General features: G+C 35.1%; 1 protein-coding gene across 4 annotated transcripts in view; it reads left to right on the top strand.

The window, feature by feature from the left end:
• Window positions 1–14,873, top strand: part of LOC124363257 (fatty-acid amide hydrolase 2-like) — a 43,270-nt gene that overhangs the window by 11,664 nt on the left and 16,733 nt on the right. For all 4 annotated transcript variants that reach the window (XM_046818463.1, XM_046818460.1, XM_046818462.1 and 1 more), the window contains exons 4-8: window positions 843–1,060; window positions 2,403–2,514; window positions 3,305–3,462; window positions 5,778–5,918; window positions 14,705–14,800. In XM_046818463.1, coding sequence (XP_046674419.1) covers window positions 843–1,060; window positions 2,403–2,514; window positions 3,305–3,462; window positions 5,778–5,918; window positions 14,705–14,800 — 725 coding nt within the window. The remainder of the gene's footprint in view (window positions 1–842; window positions 1,061–2,402; window positions 2,515–3,304; window positions 3,463–5,777; window positions 5,919–14,704; window positions 14,801–14,873) is intronic.

Genomic DNA, 14,873 nt, shown 5'->3' with positions numbered 1-14,873 from the left:
TAATTCTTTTATATAATTGGCAAACATGCATGATTTTTTACCAATAATAACTTATTAATGAACAGGAAAAAAACAAATTGTTATCATTCAGCACTAAGCAAAGTAGGCGGAATACCAATTTAAAAATTTGTATTGACAATGAAATCATAGAGGAAACGGAACAGACAATATTTTTAGACCTTTACATAGGTAATAATTTGAGTATGAATTTTCACAAATTGAATATATTTTAGGGAGATTGAATTCTGGAATATCTTTAAAAGGATTATCTATTTTATGTAATATGTCAAAAAGTTGTTTTCCATGCTCATATTCAATTGTATATATCTTACAGAATTTCAGTATGGTGGTACATCTATTCAAAATGTAAAAAAATTAAATTGTTAATAGTATAGAAATATATCTTAAAAAACTGTAATATTCATGTATAGTGACACTTTATTTATTGTATGGAATGTGCAATATGAATAAAGACATTTTTATTTGATTAGATTCTAGGTGAGGTGACGGTTATGACCGTCATTATTCCTCAACAGGTCAAATATTACAATACACATGTAGGCCTAGTTTATGATGTAAAATATAATCAAACCGATCACAGGTTAATTAATAAAAATTAGGTAGTGTACAAATAATTTGACTTGCATTAACTGTAGAGAAACACAAGTTCAACAAAAACGGCCATATTTAATGTGGAGTAGTAGTAGGTGCAAACTTATAATCATCTGTTCAAGCCCATGCATTACTTAATAAAGTCATCAACTTACTACAAACATATATGTTGTACTTCACTTTAACAACCGGGAGATGGATGTTAACAACTCATGGTATACCCTGTGCAGGAATGAAAAATACATTCGGCTTGGTATCCCGAAGAGACTGCAAGGCGACGGTGGATGCAGAGATTGTGGTTAGAGTGAAGGCAGGGGGAGGGATATTGCTGGCCATCACGAACGTGCCTGAGCTCAACCTGTGGCAAGAGACTCGCAACAACGTGTACGGTCAGACCAACAACCCCTTCAATGTCAACAGGACTGCAGGTGGCTCCTCGGGCGGAGAGGTAACTTCTGTTACATCAGAGTGAGAGAGAATAATATTTTTGCCATAAATACACACCTGTTGTATACACTAAATTCATATGAAAATCTTATAAACTAGTGATATTTACATTGTCATTATTGCCAAGTGACGACCATTAATCAAGAGACTCAGTCTTCTGGAAACATAGAAGAAATCCAATACCAGGAAAGTTTATTTCTTTCATGTAGGTGTGCAGTGTTGATAACACAAGTAACAGTATTTCACCATTGCCTACTGGTAAACACTGAAAATCAAATACTGGTGTGTATAACATATTCCAACAAGCCTCGTTGCTTGGATATGTGTTTTACTCTTTATATTGAGGTTTGGGTTAAGGGAAATCTGATCAGGGTGAGGAGTTGAGGCTTTAAATTTCAAAACAAAAATTTGATATGGAGACAATGTAACAATATGTTTGGTATTATCCAGAGACCACTATTTTTGGTAGATTTTTACTTACCAGAGATTTAAAATACTAAATTATCAGAAAGAACAAACTTTATTTGCTTATTGTGAAAATTACATGTCATTGTGGCGATCGTTTCTTCTTTTCTGCTTCCCAAAAGGAAGCGATGCCAGCGAGAAGGAGGCCACTCTGTCCCTATCTACTACTTGTTATTTCATGATATAAGTTATATTACGTTATCATTAATATATTACTAGTAGTACCAAAGTTGAAGTCAATCCTTTCAAGAGCTCATGTGATCTGAGCTTGAATTTAGGTACTATCTCGAGGGATGTTTTTCTTTTTCTCCAAAAGTGTGGGGCCACTGAAGGCCCAAATTCCAACTTTTCCAATGTCAGATCATGTTAGATGATCATGATCTAGGGTCAGGGAAGTACCGATCGGAAATGCCCTAGTCATCAGTGCAGACTTCAGTGGCGTCTCCGGCTTCTGGCGAAAGAAGAAACACATCCCTCAAGATAGTACCTGAATTTAACCTCAGATCATGTGAGCGCTCGTAAAGGTTATCATTAACTTTGGTACTATTAGCAACACATTTATGATAACCTAATGGGAACCTACTTACATAGCCTAACATAGTAGATGGGGACAGAGTGGCCTACTTCTTGTCGTCCTCGCTTCTTTTTGGGAGGCAGAAAACAATGACCGATCATCATAATGACAGGTAATTTTCATAGTAAGTAAAATAAAGTCTGTTCTTTCTAATAATGTAGTTTTTTATGGCCCCGGTAAGAAAAACTCTTTAAAAAATAATGGCTTCAGGATAATACCAAATTACCCAATGTCCATAGATTTTGTAAACTAGTATTAACATATCTGGTCCAATACACATAGTAACGCTAAATGAGAATTCCAGGCTGTGGCAATTGCTGCTTGTGCATCTCCGTTTGGCATCGGAACCGACATTGGCGGCTCAGCTAGGATGCCTGGGTTCTTCTGTGGCATTTACGGTCACAAGCCCACTACAGGTAATTTATACTTTCTTTGTCTTCACCTCAGTCAATATATACTTACCCCATTAACCCTAGATCTGGCCACCATATATTTGTATGATGACAAGCTGATTGCAAACGTTTTTATAAACTAATCTAATGAGTTTTTCACTCAAAAATATATTTGTTTTATATAGTATTTTTCAGTATGAAACTTGGAATGTAAATATGCTAATTAAAACATTATTGTCTTACAGAGAAGAACAAATACTAGTTTCTGTTGCAAAACAAAGAAATCAACTTAGCCAATTATTGCTCAATATATCTGACAGTAAGACATTGCAAAACACGCTACAAAAATATAGTTTACTAAAATCTATAAAAGAGTATCGAATTGGAATAAAATGGAAGACTTTTGCATTTGCCAGTAAAAAAAATAGTTTTCTAGATATTAGCTCATAATGTAGCTGAGAATCTAAGCTTCTGTTCATATACAATACTTATTGAAAACCTTTATATAATCTCATGAATGGCTTAAAAAGTACATTTCAGCCCAGCCAGTATCTTCTCAGGTAATATCCCCCTCCTCCCAGACTAGGCGTAGTCCTTCGCTTATTTTTTGGTACTAAATGATGTCCCAATTTCATAAGAATAAATTGCTCCATATGATATAAGGTGTTCTGTAATTCATAAAGAAACCAAACACCTTTGGGCCTTTGGTTTGGTTTTGGTCTTTGGCCGTTTTTGGTGTGTGTTTCAGATAAAGAAATTTTATGTGCGTTAGCAATTAGAATTAGAGTCAATACCAAATACTAATGTGTTCTAGGGCTAATCAGCACTAGGGGAATGACATTTCGCACTGGTCAAGAGAAAGAGAAAACTATGGTCACAGCAGGCCCCATGACTCGTTACGCTGCAGACATCATTCCCTTCCTCAAACTTCTGGTCGGAGACAATGTCAGCAAGCTGAAACTGGACAATAAGGTAAGACATCATTCCCTTCCTCAAACTTCTGGTCGGAGACAACGTCAGCAAGCTGAAACTGGACAATAAGGTAAGACATCATTCCCTTCCTCAAACTTCTAGTCGGAGACAACGTCAGCAAGCTGAAACTGGACAATGAGGTAAGACATCATTCCCTTCCTCAAACTTCTGGTCGGATACAACGTCAGCAAGCTGAAACTGGACAATAAGGTAAGACATCATTCCCTTCCTCAAATTTCTGGTTGGAGACAATGTCAGTAAGCTGAAACTGGACAATGAGGTAAGACATCATTCCCTTCCTCAAATTTCTGGTCGGAGACAACGTCAGCAAGCTGAAACTGGACAATGAGGTAAGACATCATTCCCTTCCTCAAATTTCTGGTCGGAGACAACGTCAGCAAGCTGAAACTGGACAATAAGGTAAGACATCATTCCCTTCCTCAAATTTCTGGTCGGAGACAACGTCAGCAAGCTGAAACTGGACAATAAGGTAAGACATCATTCCCTTCCTCAAACTTCTAGTCGGAGACAATGTCAGCAAGCTGAAACTGGACAATGAGGTAAGACATCATTCCCTTCCTCAAACTTCTGGTCGGATACAACGTCAGCAAGCTGAAACTGGACAATAAGGTAAGACATCATTCCCTTCCTCAAATTTCTGGTCGGAGACAATGTCAGTAAGCTGAAACTGGACAATGAGGTAAGACATCATTCCCTTCCTCAAATTTCTGGTCGGAGACAACGTCAGCAAGCTGAAACTGGACAATGAGGTAAGACATCATTCCCTTCCTCAAATTTCTGGTCGGAGACAACGTCAGCAAGCTGAAACTGGACAATAAGGTAAGACATCATTCCCTTCCTCAAATTTCTGGTCGTAGACAACGTCAGCAAGCTGAAACTGGACAATGAGGTAAGACATCATTCCCTTCCTCAAACTTCTGGTCGGAGACAACGTCAGCAAGCTGAAACTGGACAATGAGGTAAGACATCATTCCCTTCCTCAAATTTCTGGTCGGAGACAACGTCAGCAAGCTGAAACTGGACAATGAGGTAAGACATCATTCCCTTCCTCAAACTTCTGGTCGGAGACAACGTCAGCAAGCTGAAACTGGACAATGAGGTAAGACATCATTCCCTTCCTCAAACTTCTGGTCGGAGACAACGTCAGCAAGCTGAAACTGGACAATGAGGTAAGACATCATTCCCTTCCTCAAACTTCTGGTCGGAGACAACGTCAGCAAGCTGAAACTGGACAATAAGGTAAGACATCATTCCCTTCCTCAAACTTCTAGTTGGAGACAATGTCAGTAAGCTGAAACTGGACAATAAGGTAAGACATCATTCCCTTCCTCAAACTTCTAGTCGGAGACAACGTCAGCAAGCTGAAACTGGACAATAAGGTAAGACATCATTCCCTTCCTCAAATTTCTGGTCGGAGACAACGTCAGCAAGCTGAAACTGGACAATGAGGTAAAACATCATTCCCTTCCTCCAGTTGAAGAATTCGTCAATTGTATAAAAGAGGTGGTTCAGTAACCATCTTTTCAGCTCCCTCTTGAAGGCATTGATCTCTTTTTGTGACTTGATGAATTCGAGTACGATGTTGAAGAGCTTGACACCCATGTATGATGGCTTCTCCGAATACAGTGTGGTTTTTTGTGCTGGTAAAGTGATAGTAATAAAAATAAAATGAAAAGTTTACTAACAATATTAACAAAAAATAAATATTGCCATAAAGTAAAAATATTTACTCAGTGTTAACTGTCAAAATTAGTTTCATACAATGCCTTTAAGCAAAATATTATCAATGCTGGTTCAGTTTATTTTTTGCTATGTTCTTAAATTGTTTTAAAAGGAGACATTTAATTTCATTAGGTAGAGAGCTAAACAGCTTACTACTAATCACAGAATCGTAATTGTTTTATCGTACAAGCTAAAATTACAAATTATTTCTTTTATTTGTCAAATAATGAAATAAAGTATGGTCTCCAAGATCGTGTTGGCAATATTTTATGTAAAGTAAGCACTGAAGCAGGAATACTGCACGAACAGGAAAATACGAATACAGTTTGCATCTCTACAAGCTCCAGTCATTATTCTGACGACAATATTTTTAAAGTAAAACAAAAATCTGAGGTGTAGCTGAGTGGGACCCAGAGAAAATTGCAGTTAGAGATCCTGCTGGGCTCAAAAACTTGTCCACCTCATACATTTTCTCTACTTCAGCTTGTTAGTTCCCCTGCAACTTTCAAAGAATGGTCATAGTGAGGTCGTAAGGAAATGGATTCTCTGACTGTTAATTTCTTGTACATCAGGTGGACATGGCGTCTGTGCGGCTGAGCTACGTGGTAGAACCCGGGGACCTGCGGGTCAGTGCGGTTACCAAGGAGATGAGGAGCATCATACTGCAGGCTGTGACACACCTGGAGCAGCAGTGTGGCTCTCAGGCCCATCAGGTCAGTACCATAACATAACAAAAGTGATTAAAACTCTTCTGACTAAGTTGAATATTAATGTTTACGTTGATTGTGAATACTAGGATGTAATATATAAAAAGAAAGAAATGCTTGACTTTATCATTCGTCTAATCTGTTGAAGTGCCAGTTTCAATTGAATGATAAGCCTGACTCATGTATACAATCGTTTTCATTGTCAACTTCAACACAGATAGTGTGCTGTCATATATATTGGTTATTGGCTGAGCATTAGTAAAGTTTCCCACTTGAGGGGCTAGAAAATTTCATTTCTTTCTGTCTGTCTGTATGATGTCTAAAAAATCAAACAGACCCTGGAAATTTTGCGTGAAGCTTCATTTCTGTATAAACATCTCTGAGTGATGATGGTAGCATGTCACTCCATGGAATTTGGCTGAATGTTAGAGGACTGTCAAAGATTTTAAATTCCTAACTGGGTTGTAGGGTAACCCAGGGGGTTGCAATGAGAAAATCACAGAATAAATAAACTGAGTGCAATCATATATACAATTTTAACATATTAATAGTCATTATTAAAACTTACAACCCAGTAAAAATATTATGACAAAAGTTTTACTAATGTAAAGTGTTAAATTAATCTAAGAGTGGATTTTTGTAAAATGAAAATTTGATTTAATTTAAATTTGTAGTTGTTAGGCTTATGTGGTCAGTGTTATAAGTAACTTCAAAGTCTTCCACTTCACATCGCATAAACAATTACCTTTTTGAAATATTTTGGCCTTGCTGTGAAGAACCATCTTCAGATAACAGAGATGTTATGTCGAAAGTTTGAGTACACCACACAACTTTTGCATGGTTGCTGGTATACAATAACAGGCTTTGCTGAGGTTGCTTGCATTGAAGCCAGTACATGCTACATGTGTTAATACATCAAATTTTATGATTTTACTTAGTTTGTTTACAAATTTATGAATTCTCATTGTTATCATGTTTTCATAACTCAAATGTAAACATGTTTGCTAACGTGCAGCCAATTCCCATGGAGTGGCACGTACTTGATGTTGCTTATATAGAAATGATATCGCGTGGACAGACAGACAAATAAAATTTGTTTAGACCTCGACTGATAAACTTAGCTTACTCTCAGGAAATAACATTATGATTTCATTAACAATATAGATTTACTAACAAATATATTTTATTGTGAAAAAAAATCTGGAGAAAGTTTGTTACCGAAGATGTATGATTTGATAGTATAGTAATTTTTTATATAAGATTTCGAACGTTTGTCATCAAAAACTAAAAAGAGTGGCAGTTCAGTGTTCCAACTTCGCTAGTGTGTGTGTAACGTGTTATTTGTGCTCTTGGCTCCTGTGTATATTACTCAAGTTCATTTTCTCCAGTCTGGATTTCATGCTGTTGATGTATCAGTCAGGTATAACTAAATCTTTTAGTGACAGTCCATTGCCCCACTTAGTTTTTTAGTTTTTTATGCATTAGGGGTTTTGTCACCTGAAGAAGAGGACTGAAGTGTAGTGTTATACTTTTAGTAACATATAACAATGAGAAATGTCCGAAATCATACTAACTTTCTAAATAAAAGATTGTTGATTACCATTTTTTATTTCAGCTAGAGTTTTATTATTGTATTTATTATTTATATCTCTAATCCAATTATAATAATAGTCCACTTTTTAAAACATGTGGTTTCCAGATAGCTATTGTTTGGATCTCAACATGTTGAAAATGGTGATAATCTTCAAGAATTGGTCTTTATATTCTTGGTTACAAATAACACAAGAAGCAGTGTCACATTCAGAATCAAGAATTGAGACCACAATTTTGACATTGATTTTGAAATTGAAATTTTTAATACTTACCCATTCCTAATCATGGGCTTTTCATTGGAATAACCTTATCAGAATCAGAATCAGAATTTTTTTTCAGAATCAGAATCAGAATTTTTTATTGCCGTTACAAATGTGGTATGCGTGGCATCGTCATCTCATACAAAACAAATTGTATTATAAAAGTAAAATATTCATAACTAGACTATGTTAGCTTCAATATGATCTATAACTTCATCTAAACTGTATGCTGCTAGATTTACTAAGATATTTATTAAGCATTTCTTAAACCTAATAAATCTAGACATTTAATATGATTTGGTAACATGTTATTAAATTTTAATACCTATCTCTACAAAAACTATTTTTTGGTACACTGGTAGGGTACAGTAGTTTACTCTAAGATTAGAACAATTTCTAGTAAAAGTAATTATGTATAGAGCTATTTACTGTTATTGTCTGCAAGTTATTTTTAACATACAGTAATTACATCCAGAACAAATATAGAAGGCACAGTCAACACCTCTAATTGTCTAAAACAAAGGTTTGCAATGGGTTCTATTGTTTACATTACACATTATCCTAATAGCTCTCTTCTGCAATATCAAAAGTCTTTTGGTGTTAGGATTCATTGCCCCATACAATAACTCCATAGGACAAATGACTCTGGATGTGTGCATAGTATACTGCAGTTAATGTTTCAATATTTACAATTAATCTCAATTCTTAACAACATAAAAATGCCTTTTGCTAATTTTTTACATAAAACTTCTATATGTCTGTTCCATTTCAGATTCTCTTGGAGGTTGAACACCTAGAAACTTTACATTATCATGGTTAGGTTTATGTTGCAAACTAAAATTAATCTCCTGAGTTTTCTCATGGTTTACATCAGAGGACGTTCGCCGCACACAATCATTCACAATTGAGTTAGCGACTAATAGAGAATCATTTACTACATTAAGATTTTTTACCATTCAGTAAGATTGCTAGGTCGTCTGCAAAACATGTATGATCTTGTCACATTGTTATTTATGGAGGCTGGCAGGTCATTTACATAAATTATAAATAATACAGGTCCCAAAATGGATCCTTGTGGAAACCCCTGCTGTAACTGCATTGTATTGAGAAGAGCTTCCATTAAAAGCAAACCATTTGATATCTCTCTTTGAGATATGATTTAAAAAAAATTGTAAAGACAGATCATCAAACCATAATACTTAAGTTTATCTAACAAACAATTTCATGATTTACCGTGTCGAAGGCTTTAGACATGTCGAAGAACTTGCCTATGACCACTTTTTTATCATCTTACACCATAAATACAGTTCTTCATAATTTTACAATAGCATTTTAGTGTTCCTCTCTTAGGCCTAAAACCAAACTGGACTATCTGATAACAATAGGTTACTTTCAAAATACTGAATTACTTGCCTATTTATTATTACCTCAAACACTTTTGAAACAATTGGAATTATCGAGACAGGTCTAAAACTCTTATGTTCTTTCCGTGAACCTTTTTTATACAGTGGTATAAACCTTTGCCAGCTTAAGGCACCTTGGAAATGTACCATTATTAATACAAAGATTCAAGAGATAGGCTAGAGCTTCGGCAATAAAAGGTGCAGCAAGTTTCAACAGCTCAGAATTAAAAAACCATACACATCCAGGACATGAACTATTACTTAACAAATTAATAGCATCATACATCTGTTCAACCTTTACTTCAGTAATACTAAATTCACAGTTAGACACATTACAACTTAACTTACTTAAATAGTATGACATAGACTGACTAGAAAAAAGGCACATTAGCAATGAGATCATTTACCACTATTCACAAAAAAGTTATTGAAATCACAAGCTGTTAGACTACTTCCAACTTCTGTACTTTTAGACCTATCACTATTACTTATATTTTCATTAATAATAGACCACATAATTTTAGGTTTATTTTTAGCAGATGACACCCTCTCTCACAATTAAAACGTAGCTTACAGCTTCTAACATCGCTTTTATATTTCTTCTTTAATTTCATATAACATTCTTTAAAGTAGGTTATGCCTGTAGACTTATACTGAGCATACATATATAAACAACTTTCCTTAAGTTCTTTGAGGTCTGTATTATACCAAGAGGGAAGTTTACAATAATCCCTAACAGCTGGTACATACTTAATAGGAAAAGCGATATTCACAATGTTCATAAATTTATTTAAAAAATAGTCAAATTTATCATCTATGCTATTTAACTCATACAGAAGCAACCAGTTAATTTTACTAATTAGAGTGACAAAATACAATGAATTGATTTAATCAATTGTTCTGACAATTTTAAAATCTTTTTGCTTAGAACTATTTACATTGGTTAGCCTACTATTTACATTTATCCAACCTCATCTTTCTGACCATTGTGCATTACTTTTAAATTATAATATGCAACACCTAACCTCATCTTCTGACCCCGAATATTTTCAAAATAGTCACGGTACATTTGAAAACACATAGGCCGTTGAGCAAACCTTGTCTAGATAGACTTAAGCATAGGTTATGATCTGTAAACCTGGGATAGCATCTTTTTTAACAGTAACTAATGTTGAGTTAGCTTTTCAAACTTTTCTGCAAGTTTTATCTGATTGTTTGAATGAATCATGCCCTCTAAAAAAAGAAAAGTCTTGTCAACCATAGTAGGCCTAGATATAAGTCAAAAAGCTTAAAGTTGAACTGGTACACTCCTCTGCTAAGGGAAATTAAAGGCTATTGCTAGACTTAAGTCATGAAAAAGGAAGGACTGATCCTCAGTGCATGGCAATTCATGGTAGGCTTAAGAAAATGTTTAGGCAGGAAATTATTTTGGCTAAAAAAAGAGCAAATGAAAAGTTTATTTTTGAGTCACACAATAAATGTAAGGCTGCATGGAAAGTTATAAACGCTGAAACAGGTCGTGTGCCTAACAAAGCCAAAGAAAAAATCCCAATAACAGCTGATGATTTTAATAGCTTTTTTATTAATGTTGTTAATGTGTTAAAAAAATAGCTGTGATATTTAGATGTAGCAAGTTCTGTTGATATGTTGAAATCGTCAGGTATTAAACCCCCTGGCCTGTGTAGTTTTAAGTGGACAGTTGTAAATAGTAGAGATGTATATAGTTCTGTGTATAGGTTAAGTAATTCCAGATCAGAAGATGTCTTTGGACTTTCCAACTTTGTATTAAAGGAAATATTAGATGTTATAATCTATCCTTTAACACAGCTGATAAACTGGGTGCTTACTGATGGAATATATCCACAGTGCACCTTAAAATAACAATAACGGTACCTTTGCATTAAGAAGGGTGACAAAATGAATTTAAACAATTATCGGCCTATTGCCCTAGTACCCGTTATCTCAAAGTTAATAGAGACTATTGTGAAAAAACCAATTGGAATATTATTTTGAGTACAATAATTTGATTTCTTCATCTCAGTATGGGTTTAGGAAAAATCTGTCAACTGTTAAAGCTGTAGATAATATTGTCTCTTATGTATTGAATAACTTTGAAAATAAGGAAGAAACAGCTGCTGTGTTATTGGATTTAAGTAAGGCATTTGACGTTTTACCTCATGATGAACTCATTCAAAAATTGAAATATTATGGTCTGGAGAACAATGCTTTGTCTTTGATTATGTCTTATTTGAGCAATAGACTTCAGCTTGTCTGTCAAAGTAGGTGACCAGAGATCAGGACTTAAGAGGGTAGCAAGCGGGGTTCCCCAGGGGCTCAGTCTTGGGCCCTTCTTGTTTACTGTCTTCATTAATGATCTCCCTAAATTTGTCCCTGGTAAGGTTGTTTTGTATGCTGATGATACTACTCTGTTATCATCAGACAGAGACTCAAAATTAAATGATGTCATTATGGGCTATATGAGGGAAAGGTACCTATCTCTGGTTCTCTGCTAATAAATTAACTGTTAATAATAACAAGACCGAGGAAATTGTCTTTAGTTTACGTAATGCTGAAAAATAAGTCTGTAAAATACTTGGTATCAATTTAGACTCAAAGCTTAACTGGGGAATCCATACAAACCATTTATGTATTAGATTAGCAAGAGTGATATTTCTACTAAAAAAAACTAAAATTGTATACAAGTCTTAATCTAGTCATTAGTGCATATTACGCTTTTTTTAATGTACACCTTCTGTATGGGGTTTTACTGTGGGGCAACTCTAGTGGAGCCAAGACTGTGTTTAAGTGGCAAAAGAAAGCCATACGCTGTATAGTAGGAATATTAGCGACAATGAGTCCTGTAGGCCATTTTTTGAAGAACTGGGTATACTTACGCTTCCATGTATATATATATTACACAGTTTAGTTTTTGTTAAGGAAAATCTTGACTCTTTCAATCTTAGAAGCTTTAACCATGAATACAACACTAGAATTAAAAAATACAATTGATGTACAATATGCTAGGTTAAGTAAAACTCAACAGAACTATGCAATAACCGGAAGCTAGGCTATTCAATAAGTTACCATTAAGTGCTAGATCAATTTCTGTTGGTAGGTTTAAGAATGTTGTTGCAGAGTGGCTCAAGAGAAAAAACGTTTTATTCTGTAGATGAGATTTTTAATGATAATTTTAGTGACTTACAATTTTTAAACTTTTAACGTAGATATAGATTGTATTTATTTTAGGCTCTGTAGGCCTACTTAGTGATATTTTTAATATCATACTTGACTTTGTCAATACAATTTTGTAATTGTTGGACGACAATTAAAATGATTCTGATTCTGATTCTGATTCTGATGACTGGTAACGTTATCTTTCCTTGGTAACAATTTGCATTTTAGAACCAATCGCATGATGGTCTGACATAACCATAGGCTCCCACTGCAGCATTCTCAATTTCTGTCAAAATATACAGTAGTGGCAATGTTGTCAATACATGATCCGCCATCCACAAAATTCGTACTAGGCCTAGTTACATCAGAAATGGTTTGTCCAAAGGTTTAAAACCTAAAAGTAAATCTAAAAACTTAGCTTTCCTAGAGTCATTGACTAAAATATCAATATTAAAATCGCCACACAGCATAAATTGATGCCTTATTCTTATACTATTCATAAAATTACTCAACAATTCATACATTGTGCTCAATAAAATTTCGTCAAAGTTCTGACCGTCAGGTACTCTATATATTTCGATACAAACTAGGTTAATCTCCTTTATAAATACAGCAGCTACTTCACAGATATATTGACTAGACAGTTCTGTTAAAAAAGTCATCTCCTCGCCCAGCCATCTGGATCTTAAAAATATTGCAGTGCCCCTCTCTTTGGCCCGACTGAAGATCTACAAAATGCGCTGATCAATTTAAAATCTGGTAGACTCACCTCCATCAGTTCATCGCTGCTCAACCAATGTTCACAAACACACAACATGTCTGTATTAAATTTCATTGCCAACAAATTAGCTTCATCTCTCTTTCCAAGAAAACCCTGCACATTCCAATGTACAATATTTAACACTGTCCTTAGATTTATAGTCCAAGTCTATAGGCTTTGATGGCCTACTCATATCTGCACCTAGGACCCTTTGGTTACATACGTGTTTGGTGCTAAAAAATCACCAGGTGTTCCCATAGCCTCGGTTTTATTCCTGTGGGGCTTATACTTTCCAATTATACATCCCTCAGGCCACAAGTTTGGATGCATCAGTTCTTCACTTAAATTAAATGGCACGCCAATCTTAAATGAGCTATAACCATTAAACCTTGTAGTCAGCTTTTTCACACACATATGAATCTGAGTCCTTCAGATCCTTAAGGTAACTTTTAATATTGTCAGAGCTTTCAGTTGCGTCAAGCCCTGATAGAAAAATCCAATACAGCCTCGGTGCAGTTTTTTAACATATTGCCTTCACTTGACCACTTTAGTTCCAAAAATTACTTTATTTTTTCACATTCCTCTTTAAAGCATCCCTAAAGCTGTATGGTGCCGCAATACTAACACTATTTTCATGCATAGGTCTGCCTTTAGTCAGAGGCACATTAGTTGAGTTGTTCCTAAGCCTAGGCTTTACCTTGTTCAACATAACCTCCATTAGGTCTAGGTTTACGCATTTCATACTGGTTGTAACTAGGCATATACCTAGCTGTCACTGGTTTCTTTTTGTGATTAACCACCTTCCATTCAGAATTATTAATAACTCGTTGTCGTTCACAACTCTGATAGCCCCACCATAGGCCTACGGGATCCAGCTGCTTCGAAGTTCACATCAGCTTTGTCAGAGAGTGAATTATCGCTATTATCGTTTGATTCAATGTCCACACCAACATTATTGTCCAAAGCAACAGCATTGGATATGCCTTCCGACCCCGACATATCAGTACATTCACCAGCTTCATCACAAATTGAACCTTGTGTTGAGAGGTTAACATTTCGAATGCTAACCTTTTCAACAAGAGTTCATTCTTTCCTCAAGTTTTGAATAATTCTCACTCACAATGTCCAACTGGTCTAAAATAAGTTTTAAATGCGGATTTAAACAGCCATTCTCACTTTCTGCTGCCTGTACATTTTTCCGTTGGACGAATCACCACTCAACACGAGCTCATTAACCTTCACCTTGCATGGTTCGCAGTACCACATTATCTTAATCACCATCGCTTAATCACCATTTGAATAGTAAATTGATTTTTAATGGTGAATATTAATATTCATGCAACTTGTGTTAATTTTATTCAATGTTTTTACTCTATGCCAAATTCACACACATTTTGATTATAGATACCAGAAGTGTAAGTGTGTACTCAATTCAAACCGGAAATGTCAAGATTGCAAATTTCAGTTAAAATAACAGTTCTAGTCTGTAAATTTATAATGGAATGATATGAAAAACAGTTTGTGGTCGTTACCTAGAAAGTTCTCAACTGATTGGTTTACAGTTTTGTTTTTCTCTGATTGTGAACATTATTTTCATTTCAGCTAAATCTCCCAGGATTTCGTTACAGCTACACTCTTTGGCGCTACTGGATGAGTAAGGAGCCTGGTAACTTTGCCTTTGATCTGGGAAATAAAAAGGTTAGTTTCAACATTTTGTTTTTGCATTTAAATAAATGTAGGAATTTCACTATTCAAATTGATGATAACATAA

This window comes from Homalodisca vitripennis, chromosome 5 (genome assembly GCF_021130785.1).
Source record: "Homalodisca vitripennis isolate AUS2020 chromosome 5, UT_GWSS_2.1, whole genome shotgun sequence".
Lineage (NCBI taxonomy): Eukaryota > Metazoa > Arthropoda > Insecta > Hemiptera > Cicadellidae > Homalodisca > Homalodisca vitripennis.
The sequence above is the reverse complement of the archived record's forward strand: the minus strand, read 5'-3'. Positions and strand labels throughout refer to the sequence as shown.